Here is a 25,061-nt window from a genome sequence, read left to right as displayed (position 1 = left end):
ACCAAATCAAACCAAAACAGAACAAAAAAAAAAAAAAAAAACAAAAAAACAAAAAAAACCCACACCAAGTAACACCAGTGGCTTGGAGACTGCAGTGGGACTAAGTGTAAGCTCTGGGATCTACCAGCTACTGAAAAGGCTTGAATGTAACAGTGTAACATAAATAAAGCAATAACAGCCCAGCTTGAGGGGCAGGAGTAACATGAAGGATATTTACTGATGTACTGGCACCTAGATCAGAGTGGGCTTTGGAGCAGGATCTGTCCCTCTGGCCTGTCCTGGTGCTCATAGGCTGAGGGATGCCTGGGTTGGAGGGTGGCAGGTGGGCACTAAGGGGTGGCTGCTGCTAGGTGGGGCTACAGGAGAGGGCCACCTTACCTGGGAGATCTCCACAGGCATGGTGGCACATCTTGGAGGTGGCCTGCAGCACAAGAGGTGGCTGTTTAATAAATAAACACAAAAATATAAAAATTATCTATTTAAGTAGTTCCAAAGGGTTGCCTGTAGCCTGTGGGGCCACACCACAAACTAGAAGTCCTTGGTTTACAAGGCATATTACTCTAATGCTAAGAATATCTTTTAAATTCTTTATGCAACATAAAAGAGGTCTTGTTTTATTTTGAGCACAAGCTTGGGGCTGGCTTTCCTTTAGGAGTTTCCTTTAGCTCAGATCAGAAATTTCAACCTGCCTACGTCTACTTTGGGTTAGTTGCCAAAATGCATCCTCTGTGCATGTCTGTCCTCTCTCTCTCTCTCTGGCTCCTTTTTCCCCCACTGGCAGCAGAAGTTTCTGGAGTCCTGTCAGCTCTGACCTCCAGTACTCTGCCTTTGGCATCCCTCTAGCTCTTACCTGGAGCAGGGGATGCTGCTCTGCACAGAGGGCACTGACCCATTCTCCTTCCAGCCTGCAGGATTTCTGTGCTTAGGACCTGTGCAAAACACAAATGTAACCAAGTGACTTGGTGTGGGTGGCTGTGTTACCAGCCCCACATTTCAGCACTGAGCACTCAGTGCATCTTGGTGAGATCAAGGTTCCCTCCTGCTCCATCCCTGTACAGCCCAGGTCTGTATTTCCCAGTTAAGCTCTTGGTTGGGTGGGTCAAGCAGGACTCACCAGGAGCAATCTTTATTTTCTTGCAGCATTTAGCCTTTGCTGCTAAGCATTCTCCAGTGAAGAGGTGGCCCAAGAGCACAGACTGGCAGTTAAACCTCCCTTGGTGCTGCAAATCCACTGGATTTATTTACTGGTAATTTTTAGGTAAATAATGCAAGTTTATCCCTGCGAGAGACTGGTGAAAGTGGATGAACTGCCTGGGCCTTAGGGGGTGTGAGTGAGAATATATTTGACCAAAAGTATTATTTTTCTTTGACCGAAGAATAAAAGTGACTTGAATTACTTTTTTTTTTTAGCTTTTCTCTGTTCACTATCTGTGCACTTGGAGGTGTAAGCAGATAGTTTTACATGTTTAATTGATTGAATAATTTAAGGGCACTATTACATGCTTGTTGAATAAAGACACTTAATTTCCAAATTGGAAGGTGCTTATCTGTTTGCCAGTGTTATTCTTAAAGTAGCATTATGTACAGCTTAACTCGTATTCATCTTGGCTTGAAAAAAATGGATATTGAGATGGAATGGAAGTGACCCCAGTGTCTGAAATGCAGAAGATCAGAACTGAGTGCAGCCCAGGTGGGGCAATGGAGAAGGCTGGACCTCTTCCCAGTTGTCCAAGAGCGGGGCAGCCTCCCTTGGCATTTTAGGTAGGGGTCTGATAAGCTTTCATTAGGAACTTTCCTTAATAACTTTCACTAACTGACACCATTATGCATCCTCAAGGAATTCAAGCCCTTCACAGGGTATTTCCTCCTATTCAGTAGCATCAAGGAGAAATTAATGCTGCCGAGGTCTGAGCACTTCTGTCCCTTGTGTAGCATCGCTGCTCCTGAGCTGAACTTTCCCTGCCGCAAATCCCCCAGCCTGGGTATCCCATCTGTCTTGTGCCGCAGAGGCGGCCGGCACGCGTTAAACCCATGGGATAAAATCGCTGATCCTCGCACTGCCCTGGGACACGCCGTGCCCCTCACGATGCCCGCCCGGTGCGGCCGGCCTGTCCCGGCGGGGGAAGCAGCCGCTGCTCTGGGCACGGCACAAACGCGGGCACCGGCGGGGTCACTCGTGGGGAGCTCGCAGCTCTCGCTCAGGCAGCGGTGCGGGGTCTGTGGGAGCCCGTGGGGAGCTCGCAGCTCTCGCTCAGGCAGCGGTGCAGGGTCTGCGGGAGCCCGTGGGGGCTGTGAGGGAGCCCCGGGAAGTCTCGAGGGTGCCGGGGCGTCCGTGAGGGGCGGCGGGCGGTACGAGGCCCCCGGTGGCAGGGCTGCCCCGCTCCTGCCTGCCTGTTCCTCCGCCGTCCCGCGCAGGCGATCGCACGGGCACCCCTCCCGGCGCAGCGCGGAGCCGCCGGAAGAGGCCCTTGGCTGCACTTCCGGGCCGGGCAGCGGCGGCGGCGGCGGAACCGCGGTTGGGCCGGACCGGACCCGACCCGACCCCCCCCGGACCCTTCGGACCTCCCCGACCTCCCTTCCGAGGGCAGCCGGGCGGCACCATGATCACCTCGGCCGGTGAGGCAGCAGCGCGGGGCGGCGTTGTCCGCCGGAGTTTCGCTGAGTCAGGGCCGTGACTGAGCACCGCCGCGGCTCCGCGGGGCCGCCCGTCCCGGGGCTCCCTCGGCCCGAACAGCCCCGGACGGCAGAGGCAGCCCACCCCGGTGCCCGGCGGTCCGGCACGAGCGGCTCCTGCAGCCCGGTGCCGTGTCCGTCTCCCGCCGGTGTCTCCCGGGGTTCCGCTGCTCGGGGCGAACGGCGCAGTTCGGGTGTGAGAGCGGAGCGCGCTCGGGAGCGCAGCGGGAGTGAGAGGGGCGGGAGGAAGAAGGAGTTGGGAGTTCAGAAACGCAAACCCCTTGCACAGGAAGGGTCGGTCCGAGGATGCGGGATAATGAAGCGTGTGAGGGGTTGGATGTTACGCGGTGTTTGTGCCGCCGGTGGGAATTGATAGTGTAAAAAACACGGGAAGTATTCCCAGAAATACTCAGGCCTGGAATTAACATGCGGCTGGTTGTGGCTTGGCGAGAAAAACAGTGCAGAGAGTGACAGCGTCCGGGGAGCTTTCTCTTCCTGAACCCTTTGCTTTGTTGAAGTCTTTATTTTTATTGAGGAGAAGTAGGAATTAATTTTAGAGGCATTTTAAAAATGTGAAAATGGTATGTGGCAGCGAGTATGTAGGTGGTGTGTAGGAGTGAGATTGCGTTCTCCTGACAGACCAAGTAAATGCAGGGACTTATTTTAAATAATAATAATAAAAACCCAAAGCAAACATTTGGTGCAGAGATGCAGGAGACAGCTGGGAGGAGCTGGAAGTGGGATGGCTGCTGAATCTGCCTTCTTTGCCTAAGAGCCATGTTGGTGTTCCTTCAGTTCCTGTTACTGATGAATGTGTCTAACCTGGTCTTTAAGAACAATACCTGATAATGCAGGATCTGCAACTTCATTAGGCAAAGGAATAAATGTGTTCTTGTGAGAAAACTTTTCAGATCATCAGACCTCATTCTTTGAGGCTTCACTAATGTTTGGTGTTACTGCCTTCCTGCTGGCAGCTGCCCTGAATGCTGCACCCTTCCCAGGTGTCTGTAGAGGAACCAGTGAGGAGCCTCCAGCCCCCCTTGAGGAGCTGCCTGCCAGAACTCCTGTTCCCAGCACCCTGGTTTGCTCCTGACTCAGACGTGGTGCCCAGCACTGGGCACAGGCTCTGCCCAGTGGGTGCCAAGGGAAGGGAAGGTGCCCCATGGATCTGCCAAGAACTGCTCTCACTTACACATCTGTGTGAGGTTTGGGTTCTCTGCCTCCCACTGCAGCCAAATGATATTATTGATCATATTTTAAATAAGCCTCTGTACTGTTCAGATTCTATATTTGTACATTTTGGTTTGGACCTGCACATGCTTCTTTTAGATTTGTCAAGATCTTTTGGGAGCCCAGTTCAGCCCTCCAAAGGCTTGCTGGTCTTTCCAGTTTCATGTGTTTTTTCAGATTTAAAGAAGTTGTCAAGCTGTACAACAGAGTAAAGATTGAAAGCAGTGCATTGTGTTGGACTTTGATCAGATCATATTCCAACCCTTTCTGTTGCATCTTTGCAGTCTGGCAATGAAACCACCTATCCCTGTTCTTCACATTAGCTCCTGTGAACCTCTCAGTCATGCCAGTTAAACAATATTTCTGTAACTGTACAAATGTTCTGGGACAGGATCAGCAGTCAAAAGCATAAAGCTGTGAGGTACATCTCCTCTTATCCATGAGGCCAGTTTCCTTGGCATGGAAAAATTCTTTGTTTTCCCCTAGGAAGGATCACCTTTTATAAATAGTGTACATTTTCACTAATAAATTCTGAGCTATTTTATGTTATATTTAATACAAACTTGAATCTGATCTTTGAAGTTTTATACTGGAGATTTAAAATCAGTATTCCAGAGACAGCCTTCTTTCCTATTCTGTTGGTTTTGAACTAAATGACAAGCTTACTTCTGATACAGAGAAACCAAAAGTAACTATGATCTTGTTTTGCAGCTGGAATTATCTCTCTTCTGGATGAGGAAGAGCCACAGCTCAAGGTAAGCTCTTACATCTGAGAGCAAATAACAGCAAATGGATTATGTGGAGAGCTTAAAATCAAAAAGGAGCAGATCTCAGTAATTTCTGGTTGGACAGCAGCAGGTGGGCACCAAATTGTATCTAGCCTGGAAGCTAAAAGAAAGGGCTTAAATAAATGATAACACATTGAAAACTTCCTTGTTTGGAGCATGGATCTAGCAGGAGCTTCAAATGCAAAAATCTCTATTCATGAAAGCTCCCTTCTCTCTGGTGGTAATGGAGCTTTGTTACTTAAAATTGTTCCAGAGGCTGCATTTGACTATGTAAAATACAAAGTTGAAGAGCAGCTCAGGTTTTTAGAATAATTTAACCAAGGTAGAACAAAACCACAGTTACAGTTTTCATTTGGAAAAAAAATCACAGTAATAGTACAACAAGAAGAAAACAGCAACAGAAACTTTCCAGGGCACAGAGGGTATGAATTCACAGAGCACCAACACTCAGAATGATGATGTGTTATGGAACATGCACTTATCAATATTTGTAATTCCCTAATTGTTTTTCTTGGATACACACATAGGTAGTACTGGATCTGAATGATCCCTGATTTTGCTGCGAGCTGACTACAAGTGGGCTGATTGTGGTTTGTTTATCATCTGAAGTACTGTGTCCATATAGATAAATAGAGTTGGCTGCTGTAGGCCACAGGATGATTCCATGTGCTACACAAAGATTGTCACAATTTTGTCTGTCAGACATATCAGCCAATCATTCATCAGAGAGAGGCCATGGAAAGGAATGCTAGAGTTCTCTTACCTATGATGTGAACAGCTTTGTTTGCAAAGGACTTGCAAAGAGTAGTGAATGCTTGCAAAGATCTTTTAAAATAGAATTTGCTGTTGAAATGGGTCAGTGTTGATGATACTCATCCTAGAATGTACTTCATTTTTTCTGGGGAAAGGTGGTGAATGCATTTTTAATATGATATAACTTTACCTTTTTCTTTTTTAGGAGTTTGCTCTTCACAAGTTGAATGCTGTTGTCAATGACTTCTGGGCAGAAATCTCTGAGTCAGTGGACAAAATGTAAGAGAAGACACTTAATACTGCTTAAAAAGAACATGAGATATGAAGTGGATGTAATTCTGGTTTCTTGACAATGGTTAACATAACATGTAGCTCCATATTACCTAGAAAGCTCTGATGTGTGTGGTTGTGGAGTTAGAGCTGTGGTCCCAAAGATGCAAGTTCAGTCAAGCTTGTACTTGAGTCATGTGGCCTTAAGGAGATGTGAGCACCCAGAGCTGATGCTCTTCTCTCCCTCCTCTGCAGTGAAGTTCTCTATGAAGATGAAGGTTTTCGGAGCCGCCAGTTTGCTGCTCTGGTTGCTTCCAAAGTGTTTTACCACCTGGGAGCCTTTGAGGAATCCCTGAACTATGCCCTGGGAGCTGGTGACCTCTTCAATGTCAACGACAACTCGGAATATGTGGAGACCATCATTGGTAAGGAACTGTTGCTGCAAAGGAAAAGCTCTTGTGTTGTCAACGCTGCTGTAACTTTGAAATTTTACTTAGTTTAGCTTTTTTCTCTGTACTCTTCTGGCTGTCTTTGTGTTCATTTAAACCAATGCTGTAGTTAATTTTAACCAGTTTATTTGTACTTTCTTATGTTTTGGGATTCTGTAATGGAACTGACTTTGGAGTTCTGGAGTTCTTTTCCTATTCTTAACCTTTATTCTATAGTGAATTCCTAATAAGAAAATTGCTGTGGTTGTTTATTGTCCTTTCTCTCATTTGTGTGCTGATGTTATCAATTTCAGCATGACTTTGGAAATAATTGACTGCTAAGTGTAGCTGGACACTTAATTGAGAGGGACAGTTGTTTTTATTCACTGCTGACTTGCCACAATAAGGTGGCAAGTCAGCAGTTGACTGCAGGTATAATGTGAATGCCTTTTAAAAATCTCATCTGCTGGAGTCACTTGCTTTTTACATCATATTTTACAGGATATGATGGATCTGGGCTGGCCTACAGTCTCCCCAGCTGGTGTTTGCAGTGGAGCTAGGAAGTCTCCCACTGCTGATTTGTCATTTATTTAACATGACAACTGAGAAAAGATCATATTCTCGGTTTAATTTTTAAAATACCTACTTGATTTCAGCACTAAAATCAGAGAAGTGTTTTCCACTGTTATCTGTATATAACTACACAAATGTGTAATTTCCCATACTGTACTTGCTGCTAGAGCATGTTCATGCACATGCTGGTCTCTTCACCTGCACAAAACTGCAAAAATCTGAGAACTTGACTTTTCCCCCCATAATTGTTCATATCTCTTCAGCAAAATGCATCGACCACTATACCAAGCAGTGTGTGGAGAACGCAGAGCTGCCGGAAGGGGAGAAGAAGCCCGTGGATGAGAGGCTGGAGGGGATTGTGAACAAAATGTTCCAGCGCTGCTTGGATGACCACAAGTACAAGCAGGCCATTGGCATCGCTCTGGAGACACGCAGGCTGGACATCTTTGAGAAAACCATCCTTGAGTCGGTATGTGCAGGAGGCAGGAGGTGTCTGTAGATGGGCTTTTCCAGCTAGGGATCCAGAAATCAAGTGCAACATCCATGTTGCTGTGGAACTTGCCCTGTTTTGTATGAAGAGAACAAAAGATTAAACTCAGGGGTGTTCATGGCAAGCAGAGCCACTCAGGAATGTCAAATGTAGGAAGATCCCCCCTACCTTTAGGAAATCCTTGAGCCACAAATTTATGGGACAATATTCCCAGGAAGCTTGGCTATGTGCCCTCTTTTTAAGGTATTCCCTGTCAGCTACTGGCAGAGATACAATGCTGGTATAATGTAAGAACAGCCCTTTTATTTACTATACAGTCTATCAACTGCCGTAATTCACCATGGGAAGGAATCCTTAGGGTTGGATAAGTGATTATTAATGGCAAGCAAAAGAAAAAACTCCAGTAGGTGGGTGAGCTGCTGTAATTTTCAGTGACTCTGTGCAGTCTTGGCCTGCCCTGACTCAAAGACAGTGCACCTTGGCTTTAAAATCTTTCACTGAGGCTTTAAGGTAAGTCATGTTACTGTTAGTGTCAGTAAGATAAGCAGGCCTGTAGTCATCTGCAGCAGCTCAGCAGTTGTGTGCAATTTTGTTATGCTATAGTATCTCAATCATATCCCAGACATATAGCTTGAATCCTTTAAATTATACAGCTTTTCAGTTTACAACTTTTATGTATGCTTGGATGTTTCCCATTTCTGTGTATGAGTGATAATCATAAGGCATCCATCTTGCTTTCATTATTCTCTTTGTTGTCCTATGCAATTAATAACTTGCCCATTATAAATCCCTCATTTTGAATTACCTTTCTGAGGTCTAGTAACCAAATCAGCTTCTCAAACTTGATCTTTTCTTGGTGCATGGTTTGTTTTGCTAATATTTTATGTTAGTACAGTGAATTTCACTGCATTCAAAACTGATTGTTTGAACAAGAAGGGTGAAGGGAAGATAGGTATTGTACTTTTAAGTTAATATTTTGTATGTTTTAACTTCTGAATTAAATATTAGTCCTGCATGATTTTGATAGTGTTTTTTCTTTAAACTGTAATACACCTGTGTATAAACTTTCCTGAAAATAGGAAAGGAAACTGAAGATATATATGCACATTTGGTCTGCTTTTTAAAATAGAAAAAATGTTGCTTTATTTTCCTCTCTAAATCCTTCTTGTCAGTCTGATGTTTGATATCCCTGAATTTTATTTTAGAATGATGTTCCTGGGATGCTGGCCTACAGCTTGAAGCTCTGTATGTCTTTGATGCAGAATAAACAGTTTCGTAACAAAGTCTTGAGAGTTCTAGTTAAAATCTACATGAATCTGGAGAAACCAGACTTCATCAATGTGTGCCAGGTAAACTTTTTAAAGTCATCTTTAAGGATAATAAAAAGTTGTACTTCTGTAGGTATATTTGGCATGACATCTACCTGTTCTCTGTCTTTTATTCAGTTAAATGAAATATATTTTCCTGGTTGCGTCCTTCTAACATATATCAGAGTGAGACCAACTTGAAAAAGAGATGTAAAGATTACATATTTGGTCAATTTATAGAGAAAGAAGTCCACTCAAAGGCAGTTTAAGGGTACAGACAACTCTGACAGAATATTTTAAGCCTATGTAGGGAGTATCACATGGTAGGTTCACAGCTTGGAATTTTATTTATTCTGCACAAGAACATTTCCAGTGCTTTGTTTTTTTGGTAAGCCATTGTCTGAAAGTGTTTAGACAACCAGTTGTGAAGTTACTCAGATGTTCTCAGATCTTTGCCAGTCTTGGTATGCCATGTACACATGACTCAGTATTATGCCTGTTTCATTTCAGCTGAGACATCCCTACAGAATGACTGGTGCTTCTTCAATGTGCTTTTGAATTTCTGTGTCCAGTAGGACAAGTCTTGTTTTTCTGTGAAAACTCTCCTGAGTTTTCTATTGTCTTCACTGAAAGAGAGGAAAGTTTTCTTTCTTTGCAGAGAGTGTTCTGTGGAGCAGCAAATGAGGGAATTGGAGTGCAGCCTTGGGTAGTTCTGCTTTCTCATTCTGAGGTATCTAATGTCTTCTCCTAATTCTTTTTCTGTTCTTCCCTTTCTCCTGCTCAGTGCCTGATATTCCTGGATGACCCACAGGCTGTGAGTGACATCTTGGAAAAATTGGTGAAGGATGATAACCTTCTCATGGCCTACCAAATTTGCTTTGACCTGTATGAAAGCGCGAGCCAGCAGTTCCTGTCTTCTGTCATCCAGAATCTGCGCACGGTTGGAACTCCCATTGCCTCTGTGCCTGGGTCCACCAACACTGGCACTGTCCCTGGATCAGAGAAAGACAGGTGAGGAGATTGACTGGAGAGGTGGTGGAGTTCTTTGGCTCCAGTGCTGCTCTAAGGCAGCCTCATATTCCATGTATGGAAGCTTTTTACAAGTTATTAAGTTACTCTCCTTTAATTAAGTATAGGCAAGATGTGCTATTTGCTCAAAACAAAATTGTGTATTACCAAAATCTACTGGTTTTTAAGAGGATTTTTCTTTGCAGTTGAGATAAGCACAGAGCTGTTATACTGGGGTTCAGTAATGAGCAGTAATTCATTAAGCTGCAGCATGAGTTGCTTGGGAATGCTGATTCTCTGTGGTCTTGGCAGCAACTTGCAGAGCTAAGGAAAGGGGGGAGTTCAGGGAAAAAGCTCATGACAGCTATGTGCAAGTTTGGTTTCACATAACAGCTTATGGGAAGAGTGAGCTCAAATGGTACTGAGGTGTCAACAGACCCTTTTGTACTTGCAGTTCAGAAGAGCTACTTCAAATCTACTTTGAGTTTTTAAAAATGTGGTCAGTATCACAAATTTTAACTGCAGGAAGCTGCTGTTAAGAAAAATCCAAGTTGGCCCTAACCATTCTATCATCTTTATTTCTTCTATTGGTGACTTACAGGAGAACTGGCCAGGTTGCTGCCCAGGTTGCTGCCCAGCTCAGGGGCAGCATGGAAGAAGTTTGTTCTCCACCTGCTGTGTAATCACCATAGAATGCTTCCTGGTACTTTCACCAGAGCTCTCATGTCTGTGCACAACCTGCTCCCAGCACTCTTTGATAGTGTGTGGTGGGGAATCCCACCTGGATCCAGGCTGGTTGAATATAGGGATTTATCCAACTGTGGAGCTGAGTATTTATACTTTTGAATAAAGTATAAATGCTTTATACTTTAAAGTATAAAGTGACACAGGCACGGCAAGCATTTTCCTCTTCCTCTCTTTTTTGCCAGTGAAATAAAAAGAAAGACACAGAGTAATTTATGTCAGCCTGTGAAGCATTAGAACAAGGTGCTAACAACAGCTTAATATGTTTAATTTCCTTGTCAACACTCTAGGATCCATGCTAATAGTGACAAACACAAGGCTTCTAGGGGAGGATATAATTATCCTTGATGCCTTGTTTGTTGACCTTGTTTTCTCACCTGTGTCTGTTCCTTCCCTACAAGCATCTTCATTTTTTGTCTCTATAGGTGGAATAAGAGAATAGGGTTTTTCCAGGCCTTTGTCTTCAAGTTCAAAATTGAGTGGAGGGGGAGTTTTCTGCTCAGCAGTAAGCTCCAGATAGTCAGCCCTTGTTCTATCAAAGTCCTCTTTTCCAGTCATCATCTCCAAATCCTAGACTGCTCCTTCAGGACAATGTTCAGCCATAATTACAGTTCCTGACTTGTTGCAAGCGATGCATTTTTCTTTTCTATTTTATTTCAGTGATGCTATGGAAGCAGAAGAGAAACCAGGAAGCACTTGTGCAGCAGGGAGGTCTGCAGAAATTGTGAGTGCTATTTCTGAAACAGACCTTAGTTTTTCTTATGTGTTCTCTGTGGATGTCTAGGATTTCTAAATTGGTTTGGCTTGAAGGTGTGAAGTTACTTTAGGCCTGCATGGTGCTGTGTTGCTGTGCTAGTTGGTTGGAATTTTTTTGTTTAGTTTCTTTTGTCAATTATTGGAAGAAGTGAGTTCACTTCTGACATGCACATACAATTGCATTTCAGCATGTAGAATAGTAATGCAGTTTTGACATTTCCAGTGCTGCAGACAAGGAGTGTTACCAGAGAGGAAGGTAAAACCCAAGACAAGTTGGTTTTTTGGTTTTCTTCTTTTTCCCCATGGTAAATATTTGCAAACAAAACTTGGGAATATTTGAAAGATCCTTGCATATCATTTAAAAATTAATTAAGGGCAAACAGAAGCATTTCCTTCCAGTTATATTTCACACAGAAAACAAAAGGGATTGAGTTTCTTGCCTCAGCAAGGAACCTTGACAGCGCTTTTGTACAGGAAAGGTGTCTTGAATCAGTTTTTGCTGCATTGGTTTTGCTGATTGTGCCAAGTATACCAAAACAATCTATGTGGCCAGAAATGTTCTTTAGCTTAATCTTCCACAATTAAGAATGCTGACTACAAAGAAATAATTGAGGGAATTAGTTTAAGGGCTGAACTACTCATGCTTGACTGGTCTGTGACCAGCTAAATGTCAGGATAAAGAGCTGCACTGTACTTTTCACCCTGCTTAGAATGAACTTCTGCTTCTACAGATCCATTTTCAACTGTTCCATCAGGAGGAAGGAGAGCTCCTGAGGATGAATGTATCTGTGTACTAGTTCTTCTAGCTGTTGTTCTAAATGAAGCTTGTAGCTCACAAGAATGGTGCTGCAGCTCAGCACAGGCTCATGCAAAGTATTGTAGCTTTGTGGCCCTGTCTGTGAAAGCTTCCATGGAAATACAGGTTCATTTATAAGAGGGTTTGCCTCTGGCAGGAAACTTACTGTCTCTGTAATGCCAAACAGCAGCCTGCAGAATGTCAGATGTCACCCATATTCTTTTGCTTTCAATGAAAGAATACATTTCTTTTTGAAAAGTCTCTTTTCCCACCTGCACTGCTGTGCACAAAAGCTTTGATTTCTGGGAGGTTTGGGCTTGTGCACCAAGGACAGAAACAATGTCTTTTTAGTCCTAAAACCTGATAGCTTTTGGAATATATGGTGATGGGAACATACCGGAGTGCCTTCTCATGAATTGTATTTTAACAGAGTCATGGTTGGGTTCTCATGGATTTTTTTTCCTTTTTGCTTGTATATGAAGAACCCAGAGCCTAAGGACCAGATCTCAAAAATGATTAAAATTTTAAGTGGCGAAATGGCCATTGAGTTACATCTGCAGTTTTTAATACGAAACAACAATACAGATCTCATGATCCTCAAAAACACAAAGGTAAGAGACTTTGTTAAATATGATTGTCTTTGATTTATCTCATTCATCCTGTGTTGGTTTTGACCATGCTGCTGTTGTTTTTGATTATAGGATGCTAGTAGGATGTTGATATTTGAATTAGGTTTGTTTTTTTTTTTTAATTGGTTATAGCAACTCATCTTTTTCTCACCCTTTTTGGGTGGGTGGGTTTGTTTTTCATCTGTTCAGTAAGATGGGCAAAATTTACCCTCCAGCTCCATGTCAGATCCAATGCAAATGCTGCTTGTTGGGAAGGGAGGAGTCAGTCAGGACTGTAGGTTACAGTATGTTGGTGTCTTGGTTGAGATGTTAGGTAAGCCCTTCAGCTTGGCAAGGGAATCCTGGTATGTAGTAAAAAACCAGTATTTCCATGTTGGAGACAAAACCAATCAGATACTGTAATGTAGACAAAGTGAATGGAGTAACTGGTTTTGTTTTGGAAGGTATTACTCAAGGGTGGGCAAATGAAAAATTACAGGTAAACTAGAATCTTAAAAGCTTACTAGAAACTATAGGAGAAGTTTTTTATTTGTGAAATAAGATGTACATTGTCAGTAAAAGTAGTAGGGGTTGCTTGTTAGTGGGTTCATTTATTTCAGATGACATTTAAATGTATTGGAAAATCTTTTCCATCTGCTGGTAAAGTGTTCAGGATTCTGCAGTGGAGTTCTGGGAACAGCTTGGGAACGTCAGCAGCACTCGCTGTGAGTGCTCAGTTCTGGGAAGCAGAGCAGGGTGGTTCTCCAGTTAAGTGGCAATTGGAGTAATCACATCTCTGAAAGAAACTCACATAAAGGATCATTTTGCATGGGAAAGATGGCTAGAGGATATGTTAGAGTGTATTAGCAATCTATTAGCTGATTACAGGGAAATTGCTGGTTAAATTGAGGATCATTACAATCCATCTTTCTGCTGTACTGGCAAGCTTGTTAAGTGACCTTGGGCAGATCTCTTGCTGAGTGATGCTACTGATTGTTCTTGTTCTTTCAGGATGCAGTGAGGAATTCTGTGTGTCATACTGCAACTGTTATAGCAAACTCCTTTATGCACTGTGGGACAACCAGTGACCAGTTCCTTAGGTAAATCTATGGCAAGGAAGCTGCAATGTCATTTAGAGGTGTTTGAACAACGTTGTTGCCCTCCTTAACTGGTTACATCCGGAATGGTAACTGCAGAACTCTAATGGTGTTAGAGAATTGTTTCCTTTTCTCTATCCTTACAAACTGGCTTTGTTTGACTGTTAACTGTATGAGCAGCTTGGAGGGTGAAGATCTGGAATTTCTTTTCTCTTTGTTTACTAGTTAGAGAGTTTCTGAGATGTATCTTCATATGGTAGAGACTGACAGTACTGAATGATCTTGTAGGAGAAATACTAAGGCTGACCTTCCAAGGGACTTAAAGAAATCTGCAGAAACTCTACTAAAGTTTCTCCCAGAAAATTGGTGGGCTGCATATTGAGCAGTTCGCTGTCTTTCACTGATATCACCCATGTCTAGAAGCTTGACTACAGCCAGGCAAAAATCAGGACTGATGAAGGGGAGAGAAATGTAAAGTGGAAATGTATTTAGCTGCCTTCCCTTCTGGAGCTGCTTTTTAGTTGGAAAGAAGTCTTCAGTGCTCTTAAACCCTGTTTGCAGGATTAGGAACAGGCTGTATGAGAAACTTTGTTTAACCTTTCTCTTTTCATCTTCTAGAGACAATTTGGAGTGGCTGGCCAGGGCCACTAACTGGGCTAAGTTTACTGCTACTGCCAGCTTGGGTGTTATACACAAGGTAAGATTGCATTCATTTCCTTCTGCACAGTGTAAATGCTTGACTTGTGAACAGTGAAAGTGTGGAAATGGGGATTCTGGATAGTGTCTGCACTCCAGTGTACCTGGCATAGCTATAACATATTTTGTGTCTTTACACTATAAAGTTCCTTACTGTAGAAACTCTCAGTAAGTTTGAACAGTGATGTGTGGCACTGAAATACTGATTTTAGTGGAGAAAATAATGGCTATAACAGATGTTTAAATATTACTTTGCTGTTTTTTCCCATTTCACTTCCCACTGTCTTCCCTTCCGGCTGGTCACTGGACATCCAGGGTCATGAGAAAGAAGCATTACAGCTAATGGCAACCTACCTGCCCAAGGACACCTCTCCAGGCTCAGCCTACCAGGAGGGAGGAGGCCTCTATGCCTTGGGTCTCATCCATGCCAACCACGGCGGGGACATCATTGACTACTTGCTGAACCAGCTGAAGAATGCCAGTAATGATGTGTGTACTGGGCTCTGCAGTGAGCCTTTGCTTTGTTGGGAATATGCAGGAGGGGGCTGGCTGGTTTACTAGTGGGGAGTAGAGGTAATTAAGCACCAATGTGGTATTTAAACTTCCTCTGGATTTTAAAGATTGGTTAAAGGTTGGTTTTAACAACCTGTTGCTTAAGGTTTAGGTAAGATTTTTAGGAATTTCTTATGTACTTGACAGTGACTGTAGCTTCATCATATTTACTACTTGTTATATCTGCTTTGTTTTGCTAGTGGACCTGCAGCATTCAGGCACTGTATTGTGTACAGCTTAGTTGTCAAGGGAATAAGCCACAAAATGTTTCTGCTGGCATGACCTGTAGTTTTAATGCATCTTGCACAATAAGAAGTGTTTCACTTCTGCACTTAGTGTTTGTAGACCTCTAGGAAAAATATCTTTTTAAGTTGGGAATAGGTCATTGTCTCAGCATGTTGCCTTTTTCTCCTTGTGGAATCTAATCACTTTTTTTTTTTTTTTTTAATTCCGTGAACAGATCCTAATAGTCTTTCTGCAAATGTATCTATTGTTAGAGTAAAAGAGTTTACAGACTGTTTTTAAGTGGGTACCTTTTAACCTTTTTATTTAGAACTTATTACTAGCTAGGTTTTTACACATGGCACAGATTTATGGTTTTACATAAATCACTCAGTGGGGGAAAAGAGTTTGAAGTTACTAGAAAATCTTCTGTGCTATGTGTTAAGCTTCTGTTACTTACTGTTTATGGGCTTTTGAACTGTTTTTCTTATATTTAATATTGATGGAAAGATGTCTGCTTCAGTTGAAGCCATACTGTTCCCTGCTTTATGACTGAAATTGCATGTGCTTCTCTAGATTGTGCGACATGGTGGCAGCCTGGGCTTGGGACTGGCTGCCATGGGGACAGCACGTCAGGATGTGTATGATCTGCTGAAAACAAATCTCTACCAGGATGATGCAGTGACAGGTAAATGTTCTGCTTTCAAAGCAAATAACCATCTGAGGCCTTATCAGGCACCTGGGGTTTTTGATAATATTTTTTTCCCCTCAGGTTTTCTGTTAGCAGCATAGATTGTTTCTAGCTGTGTTTTACTTACTGATCTTTTCCTGATCATTATGGTTCTTTAGTTATGTGTCAGTAATGTTCAGAGATCCTGTCATGACTGGCACTGTGGCAAGTTTTAATGAGACTAGGTCTTTAAACAGCTCCTTTTTTGCTCTGTTCATTTCTTTGTCATATGCTTTTTCTTTAGTGTGGCTGTTTTCCAAAGCCATGTGCGTTTTTGAGCTGAGTGACAGGCTTGGAGAAGCTTGTGGGAGTTACTGCTGCATTGGTGGGGCTCATAGGAAAGTGATCTCAGCAGCCCTTGGTCCAAGGAAGGGATAATTGAACTTAGTAGAGAAAAGTACTAAATTGTGGTTACAAACACATTTTGCCATGAATAATGGAGTTTTTAGGCGTGGTGATGCCCAGAAGGGATCTATTGGTCTACATCTGGTGTGATTCTCTAGACACAGTATTTATTACTTTGGGAACAGAGTTGACTTTTTTGCTTTTCTGTGATTTTCAGGTGAGGCAGCTGGCCTGGCACTGGGGTTGGTTATGTTAGGATCTAAAAATGCCCAGGCTATTGAGGACATGGTTGGCTATGCACAGGAAACCCAGCATGAAAAGATCCTGCGAGGCCTCGCGGTTGGAATCGCTCTGGTCATGTATGGGAGGATGGAGGAGGCTGATGCTCTCATTGAGAGTCTCTGCAGAGATAAGGTAAATTGAGCTGTGACTTAATCCCTGACTCTTGTGTTACATGGCTGACCTTCCTGTCCATTTGTGAATCTCCAGCTGTGGTGAGTTGGCTCTTTTGAACCAGAGAAGTTCTTACATGGGTCTGAAGTAGGACTGTTTCACAAATTGCTGGGCTCTGGTCAAAAATACAAGAACAATACTGCTTAGCTCTGTATTTCTTTAGCCTTATAGTTGGTTTTCATAGTCATGTGAGCAGCAGCAGGGAGTAGATCAGGATGCAGTGCTTAAAAAAGGACAAAACTAGCTGTAAGTGGGTCATCTCAAGGCTCTGGTAGTGATCATTGCAGATTGCAAGAAAGAAGCAGAATGACACCTCTGCCCTGTACTCTTGGGTAGCCTGCAGCATAGCAGGCTCTCTGTCCCCCTGAACTTGGTAATGACAACCCTGCTTTGGTGATTGTCCTGTTACTTGTCCCAAATAAACAACTAAGCAATGAGGCTGACATGTGACCTGTTAGCAGGTTCAAGACACAAGAGTGGAACAGATTTAAAGTTAGAATTACTGAGTCACTGCTTGGATGGATGTGAGATATTGATGCTCTCTCTTCCAGGATCCAATTCTCCGTCGTTCTGGCATGTACACCGTGGCTATGGCATACTGTGGCTCAGGGAACAACAAGGCTATCAGGCGCCTGTTGCATGTGGCTGTAAGTACTGTGGCCTCAGCAGCACATAGGAGGGAATTTTTGGTCAGCAAGCAAGCACATCACTTTGTCAGGCTTTGTGTCTGCACTGTTAATATTCTGGTCCAAATCAGAGATTGTGAAGTGATGAAAGCTTTATTTAGTATTATGAGCGGAACTAACAGGGCCTTCTTTCATTAGGGTAAAGAGACTTTGAGACTTTCAACCTGGTATCACAGAGAAGGCACCTATTAAAAATTAAAATCTGAACCTAAACTACCCAGCTAACAGCTTTGCAGTGAATAGTCTATGTAATGATGGACTGGAGAAAAAATAAATTACGCTGTAAAGGATGAGGTCTGTCTGTTCTTTGATCATCTTGTAGTTGGTGTGCAAGCATGGGTGAGGCTGTTTGGGCTAAGGCTGAACATTATTTTAACTAGTTTTCTCTATAATCCTGTCTTCTGGTGTGAAACATGGTCCTCAAGTGTTTTAACTGTATTCTGAATATCCTGTTTTTCCTTTTGTAGGTGAGTGATGTGAATGATGATGTGAGGCGGGCAGCTGTGGAGTCACTTGGTTTCATTCTGTTCAGGTAAAGTGTCTTCCTTGGTCATTCCTGCAGCCTTCAATTTAATGTCTGTTACTTTTTTAAAAAATGAGTATGCAACTGCTTTCACAAAGTGACTCAACTGCTAACTGAATCAATTCTGAAAAGTTAAAAAACTGAGAGATTGGTTTAGGATTAGAAGCCTTCCCTAATGTCCAGCAGATGTTTAATGAGTCTTTCTGTAGGTTTCTGGATTTGTGGCTTAATTCTCTGAACAGAGCTTGATGAAGTTGACAAATAGAATGAAAAATTAATATTTGTAGAATTGAGAGTTAATTAAAAATTAAATATACTGTGCTTGTTACAAGCCTCTTAAGGGCAGCAGTACCCAGACAAATATATCTGCCTAATGACTGTCTAAAATGTTGTGACTTTGATTAAGCAAAAACAACTGAAAAAGGACCTTGAAATAGTCTTTGTTTCTTAAGTATCCACTGTAAAACCATGAAAAGTTCCTGGGCTTACATTGTAACATGTGCCCATCACAGAACTGTCACAATGTTTCCTTTGGTTGTCTAAAGTGAAGCCTGTTGCTGAAATGGTGTTTTGTAGTGCCCTGCAGGTCCCTTGGCTAAGAGGTGGTTGGGGAGTTAGGAGGCTCCCCAAGGACTGCACCTGCATCTGTTAATACAATAATCTGTGTTCTGTTAATACAATAATCTGTGTTACCTGAGCGCTGAGCCAAACTGCAGCCTTTGAGTGTGTCTGAGAGAAGCTGGTGCATGCTTGGGTGCATAATTGTAATTTTAAAATTGTTCTTCACATCTTCTTTTGGGTTGGTAGCTGTCCTTAAAAGCAGGATGAGAGGTTCTTAAAGATGGGATTAAAACTTGGGTTACTGATGTGAGCAGTGAGCTTTTCTGTACCAAGTTGTTCCCCACATGGAAGTGACTCTGCACTGTCCTGCCCTATCTGAAGGATAATTGAATGTGGATTGCTAAGAGGGCAGATTCTCTCAGTGAGCAGCAGGTGTCTCTCGAGTGCTTTTGCTCTGTTTCTTCCAAGCAGCACAGCTCCTTCCTTGCTGCTTAGGGATCTCTGCCTCTCCTGACGCCAAGGGATCTGTTTAGCTGACTTCTGTATCTGTGTACAGAACAAAAATTCCATGCATGCCTTCCATAGTTTCAGGCATCTTTTTTCAAAACAGGTTGTGACAAAGCCCTTTTGAGCTCGGATTTCAGTGTAATTTCTCTTTTCAACAAATGCAAAACACAATTGGACATGGATATCTCTTACCAAAATGAGAAACCTTCAAGGCTCTGAACTAAACCTTTTACTATGTGCTGGCATCTTGCTGGAACAACATAGTTCAGGGTCTGTTCTCTCCATATCCAGCAGTGAGGAATGAGTGACACCATCTTTGACTCTTTCACCTGCTGTACTGTGGTTCAGATGTTATCCTGCCTCTTCCTCTCCCTTCCTGGAGATACTTGCTGTCCAGAACCTACTTGTGCAATAAGGAGGAGCATTTGCTTGTAAATTCTAGTGTCCACCTTTCTTGGTAGTCCTTGGTAGTCAAGGACTAACACTTTTTAGCTGATTAGCACTGGCTCCTGGAGGCAAAAGGTTTTTGTTAGGCTGTGGTAGTTGCCAACACTTTTCACTTGATAAGTGGTTGTGTGCTCTGCCCCAGCTGAAACAATGCCAGTGTACAGAGACATAAAGACCAAATGAGTTGTGAGTTTGTCAGATTTCATGGCTAAAATGACATTTCTTTCTTAGGACTATTGTTTTTTGTAGTCTAACTGGATTTACTTGTAAGGGCTGCTAACACAGCATTGAATACTGGCAAGAGTCAGTGATTTGTCAGCTGGTGGGTATACAGAGCTTTTGAATGAAGTGTTTTAGAGGTGACAAGGTCTGAGACACAGTGGGCTAAATCCCAGAAATTAATCTCATTTTAAGTGAAGGAAACATGACTGAAGGTCTCATGAAAAGAGTTGTCATTGAATTCTTTGTATGTGGTTGCAGATAGGGAACTGTCAAATCAGGATTGAAGTAAGAAAATACCTTTGTTTAATGCAGTCTACATTTTTCTTGGGGAATTCATGGCATTAATGAGGTTGAGTGTGCTAGAGGTGTGAGTTTGTCTGCTGGGTTGTACACTTCAGCAGCCTCAGACTTTTGCTTCTCTCTGTTCCTCCTATAGGAATAGTAAAATCCATATAAGGGTGGAGGTTACTCAGTCAGAGGATGATAATTTCCTTAAAAGCACCATTGCTTGAACATGACAGAACTACAGCCCACAAACTCACATCATGTCATAAATATCCAGTTTGTTTTCTCCTGTTGTTACAACTATCTATGAATAAATGTTCTTCCTCTTGGATTTGAACTAAAAGTGTCGTAAACATCACAAAACTGCTAATTTTAGGTAATGCATCTGCATAACAGAACATTCTGTGAGGCTTTGCTGTCCTTGTTTTCCTCTGTGAGCCTTCCTTGCTATCACATTTATACAACCCTGCCTACACTCACTCAACAGCCCATCTTGACTTTTATTGTTGATTATGAAAACAGCAGAGTATTGAAGCAAAATGTGATAGAACATAATGCAATAAAACATGGCATTTAATTTTTAGAGCAATAAGGTTTTGCTTGAACTTGAAGATTACCTCTTTTATATTTTTTTAAGCGTAGTTTGGTTTTTTTTCATTGGGCTTTTGAATTACTGGAAAAATATTCAAAAGAATATATATGGCCTTTTTCATTATTCAGAATTCATGAATCAAGGTTTAGATAGAATATTCTAGTCTAGGTTCTTAAGTTTTACCTAAGAATTGCAAGATTAAAATTTCTGGTGTGTTGTGAAAGACAATAAATCACCCAGTTACAATCCCTGGAGGACTGGGGGAGCAGGGGTTAGTGCTGCTGTTACAGTTTCACTCTGGGATGTTGGATGCACACTTGCCTGGCTGTGGGAATGTCTGCAGTCACCCAAGTGAGCAGAGCAGCATCAATCACATTGCTTGGGTGCAGAATATGTTGCAGGTCGTATTCATATAGCACAAAATCTTCCTTGTCCGATTCCTGGGCTCCCCAAAGCTTTCCAGGGGACCCTGTGTGTAGAATTAAACCTTGATCAGCAGAGTTGCTGCTGTTAATTCTGGTTTTGCTGACTGTTTAGAAGCAGTCCATAGGTTCAGGCTGGGGATGGAAAGCACAGCTTGCTGGCTGTAGAACTTGATGTGGCTTTTTTCCCTTCTTGGCTTAGTCCCATACAAAAATTAGGCACTAGTTATGGATTTTGGAGCAGATCATTTTCATACCACTATATTAAATGATGAGAAAATGTTCTGGTGCAAGAGAATTGTTTCAAAATTGCCTCCTCTTTTCTTCCTTTTGCCGTCTAAAAATACCAGTCAAAATTGTGTGGAGCAAAAAGCTGAGACTTTACGTCTTCTCTCTTTTTAGAAATGGCCACCTCTTACAGGAAGCACTTCTAAATAAAATGTTATTGTAAAGTGATACAGAGGCACTAATGAAGCTTGGGATGTTTGGAGCTTGCAGTGTGGATGCAGGGCTGAACAAGAAGCTGTGTTGTGAAATAGGAAGAAGAGAAATGATGTATTGAGTTGGCTGCTGTAAGGTGTCTCTGTTTTCCCAGTTCTGCTCCTTTTGCCATTGATCACAGATAGCAAACTCATCTAATTGTTGATGTTTACATACTGGTGGTTCTTTGTGCTGAAGTGGTTTATAAAATATTTATGATTGCTGGAAACAGCATTTAAATCACCTGTGACTTTCGGTCAGCTTTTTAAAATTATTATAATGCAATGGAAAACCTGATCGATATAAAGTGTTTTGCTTTTTAAAAATGGAAAGACTTATTTTTATCATAATTTTTACCACTTTAGATCATGAATTCTTTGTTTGTATTGCAGAGTGAGATGTGATTGGATTATGTAGCCAGCCTTATTTTTACATTGTTAGAGCAGTGCTGCAGAGTATCTAAACACTTTATGTACAAAATGAGGAGATAGATGTTTTATGGATAGAAGAAATCTGATTGGTAAAAAGCTTCAATGTGGGATGGAACAGTGCTTGCAAGCATGAATTAAAAACGTTTAATGCTCTCATAGCAGTTGTTAAATCCAGAGGAGTGAGACTTTTGGGGAAGTGGGACTTGAGTTGTAGGATGCTGCTTTTGCCTTCATGCAATCCTGTTGGGAAAAAGCTGAGGGCAGGAGAGGGAACAATGCAGCCTCTAGAGAGTCCCAAAGGGAAGATGTAGTCTCAGCTGATAAGTGTAGGCTACCCAAACATGAAGAACTCTGCATGGCTTCTGTTCAATTTTTCATTTTAGGATGATGCAAGTGAAATCGTAATGTTTCCTGCTTTTGTATGCTTTGTGTTTACTTAGCCTTTGGTATTTTAAGGCTATATATTTGTTATAAGGCAAACAGATCAGATACTTGGATTTTTTTCCAGGAAGACTGGGACAGTGTGTTTTTTTATATCTTGTAACCTACCTTTATCCAGAAGGCAGATAGCAGATGATCCGGGTAATTGAGTGTGAGGCTGACAGTCACTCTAATGTGATCTGCACCAGTGACTTTTTCAATGTTTTAATTGTGAAGAGGAATTCAGTGAAATAAATCTGCTTGTTAATTCTTGCATAGGAAAGATTAAAAGGGTTTTGTTTACAATCCAACACACTTTATCTTGTCATATTCAGTCTTCCTGGTAGAGGAGAATGAAGGTCCCTTTCAAAGAAATAGAAGCAGAAATCTTACTATAATCAGAAGAAGCCTTAGACTTTCACTGAAGTTGTGCAGGGTTTAATGAATTTGAAAATGATTTGCCATTACCTGTGTGGAGAATTTGTAAAGAGGATCCTTTAGAGAGTAAAAAGCTCTTAATTTTTAAGAGTGTGATGTTGCTTTTTAGAGGTTGGAAAGGACCTGAATACCTGCATGCTGGGAATTGTAGCTGTGACTTAACAAATAGTGTTGACATGAATTATTAAAAAATGGACACTTTTAGCAAGCCATCTTTCCTATTTTTGTACCTAGCTTCCCATTGTAAAATGAAAGGTCTTCCTCTCCTCTGCAGAGCAAAAGTCTTCCTTTTCCAGTGGAGAAAACATTGTTTCTCCTGGGAATGGACGCTGATAGTAAACACCATGTTGTTATGCCAAAGACAAAATTATGGAAGTTACGTCTCTCCTGCCTGTTGTTTTTGCCATGTTAATGGTTGCCTAGAGAGCCAAAGGGGAAGTGAAACAAAGGAGGGTTTCTGAGCAGTTGTACATAGGCATCTTTATCAATGTGAGGAAAAAAGTCTAAAGCTTCATGGTAATATTAACTCGGTGCTGAGAACTGGCCAGAACTCTGGGACTCTTGGCTCCAGCTTGCAAGGTAAAAAGCCAGAAGAGCTCTGGCAATGTTCTGCCTCCCTGGGTTCCAATGTCCCAGGTTGTTCAGCATGCCTTTACCATGTTTACTCTGCTTACACTGCTTTACTTTTTAAGTCTGATGTTACATACAGCAACCTAGAAAAAGACTCAGGGGAGTTATGTGTTTGTTTTCTTTAGCAGCTTGCAGTGATGTGGATGTTTCCACAGGATGGAAATGGTGTAGAAAAGCTGCACTTTCTGTGAAACACTAAAAAAATCCTATGTGCCTCTTGTGTGCAGGTGATACAGCAGCAGCTGGTAGCATCAGCCTCTCTTCTCAGTGCCTTGTGCTTAACACTTGCTTTTAACTGTACTTGCATTTGAAAATTGATGCTAGTATGGCCTAGCGTGATATAGTCAGGAAGAGTTTTATACTTGTGGGATATAAGATAACTGAATAGTTTTTCTAGCTGCCTGTAGGTTTCCTGACAGCTAAAAGCCTGCAGCTTATAGATGGTTTAGGACTGGCTTCACAAAATGCATTTTACATCATAGCTGGGATTAGCTGAATTTCTTGCTTCTCCGTTTCTGAGTGATTTAAAGGTTAGGATATTTTTTTGGGGTTTTTTTCTGGCTTTGTCTGTTTCATGTGTATTTTGTGGCTGTTTTGTTTAGTTTTTTGTAAAGTAATGCCTTTATTTGCATTTCAAGGCACTTATTCTGTTAGGCTGCTAACTCCATTATTTTCCTCTCTGCAAGACTGCTGAGTCCTTATGTGCATGTCTGTGGTGTAATTTTTAATTAGATAGGCAGACAGAACATTGACTGAATGTCTCCTAACGTATTTTAAATAATAAAACAACAAAACAACCACCATACTTGTCCATTGTTCTTTTAAAATGTTCTTCCTATAGTGCTTGGGTTGCAGATAAGCTTTGACTTATCTTGCTTTTCAGTAGTTTAAAAAGAAATTAAATATGCCATATAAAGATCTTCGTGATAATGACAGAAGTTGAACTAGGTATCTCTAAGTTATTATTTTTATGGACTTTATTATTTTGTTATTTTATTACCTCTGCAGTAATAACTTGGAGTTGTTACTGTATTGAGACTTTAGAGCCTGGCCAGGTGGCTGATTTGGTGTGGGTCAGGTTAGGAAAGAACTGGCAGCATTTTGATCCAGAGAAAGGAATCCCTTTTTTTGTTTGTGTGTGTTAAGGGGAAAGTGCATGACCCCTTCCTTCTGTAAAAATGTCTTGTTTTCTACAGCAAACTGACTGCAAAGCTTTATCAGTTATTATACTGCTATCTTTATGAAAAGAAACTGTGAAATATTGTAATGCTATGAAAATACTCTTACTTTGCAGACCGCATATAAAAGTATATTTTATATATTTTATAAATTTGTGTTACCTAAAGGCAATACTCATGGATTTTATCCTGAGCCTCCTGTTGTGCTTGTTGTGCTTGTTGTGCTTGTTGATGCCACAAGAGCAGTGTTGTCTGCAGTTGCCATACAACAAACTGGTGCTTTCTTGCAGGAGCTTGCAGTGACTCTTCCATCATGTCTTACTAATGAAGGTGATGCCTTTGTTCAGAGCTGTTCTTGTAGATACAGTTGCTAAAACAAGAACTCCACTGTCCATTATGTTTTCTTGCTTCATAGTTCTGTATCTTCATTTTTTTTCTTGCTCTGTCCTGCTTTTTCAAGCTGTTACCTGAATTCTCAGCTTGTTTGCTTTGCGAGTGGACAAGGTCTGAGCAATATCTTCTTGCACTTAGCATATTAAGTGGAATGTTTTCCACTTGGAAAGTGGAAGCATGGAATGTGCATGCTTTCTTGGCTGATGTGTTTCTGTCTATGGAGAAATTTTCTTTGCCTGTAGAAAGACTGGATTTTTTATTAGTCACTAGTCCTTTAGATGGAGGTTTGTTGTTGCTGACTGAACTCAGTAACTGGAACATGCTGAG

General features: G+C 41.8%; 1 protein-coding gene across 1 annotated transcript in view; it reads left to right on the top strand.

Moving 5' to 3' along the window:
• The first annotated feature begins 2,469 nt into the window (after window positions 1-2,469).
• PSMD1 (proteasome 26S subunit, non-ATPase 1) overlaps window positions 2,470-25,061 on the top strand; it is a 65,668-nt gene continuing 43,076 nt past the window's right edge. The window contains exons 1-16 of the mRNA XM_058031035.1: window positions 2,470-2,616; window positions 4,615-4,658; window positions 5,650-5,723; window positions 5,970-6,139; window positions 6,979-7,184; window positions 8,411-8,554; window positions 9,297-9,523; window positions 10,925-10,988; window positions 12,299-12,427; window positions 13,436-13,524; window positions 14,140-14,218; window positions 14,533-14,706; window positions 15,568-15,679; window positions 16,284-16,480; window positions 17,071-17,166; window positions 17,673-17,737. Of these exons, the coding sequence (XP_057887018.1) occupies window positions 2,601-2,616; window positions 4,615-4,658; window positions 5,650-5,723; window positions 5,970-6,139; window positions 6,979-7,184; window positions 8,411-8,554; window positions 9,297-9,523; window positions 10,925-10,988; window positions 12,299-12,427; window positions 13,436-13,524; window positions 14,140-14,218; window positions 14,533-14,706; window positions 15,568-15,679; window positions 16,284-16,480; window positions 17,071-17,166; window positions 17,673-17,737 (1,886 nt within the window). The 5' untranslated portion in view covers window positions 2,470-2,600. The remainder of the gene's footprint in view (window positions 2,617-4,614; window positions 4,659-5,649; window positions 5,724-5,969; window positions 6,140-6,978; window positions 7,185-8,410; window positions 8,555-9,296; window positions 9,524-10,924; window positions 10,989-12,298; window positions 12,428-13,435; window positions 13,525-14,139; window positions 14,219-14,532; window positions 14,707-15,567; window positions 15,680-16,283; window positions 16,481-17,070; window positions 17,167-17,672; window positions 17,738-25,061) is intronic.

This window comes from Melospiza georgiana, chromosome 10 (assembly GCF_028018845.1).
Source record: "Melospiza georgiana isolate bMelGeo1 chromosome 10, bMelGeo1.pri, whole genome shotgun sequence".
NCBI classification, from domain to species: domain Eukaryota; kingdom Metazoa; phylum Chordata; class Aves; order Passeriformes; family Passerellidae; genus Melospiza; species Melospiza georgiana.
This window is presented reverse-complemented; position numbering and strand designations above follow the sequence as displayed.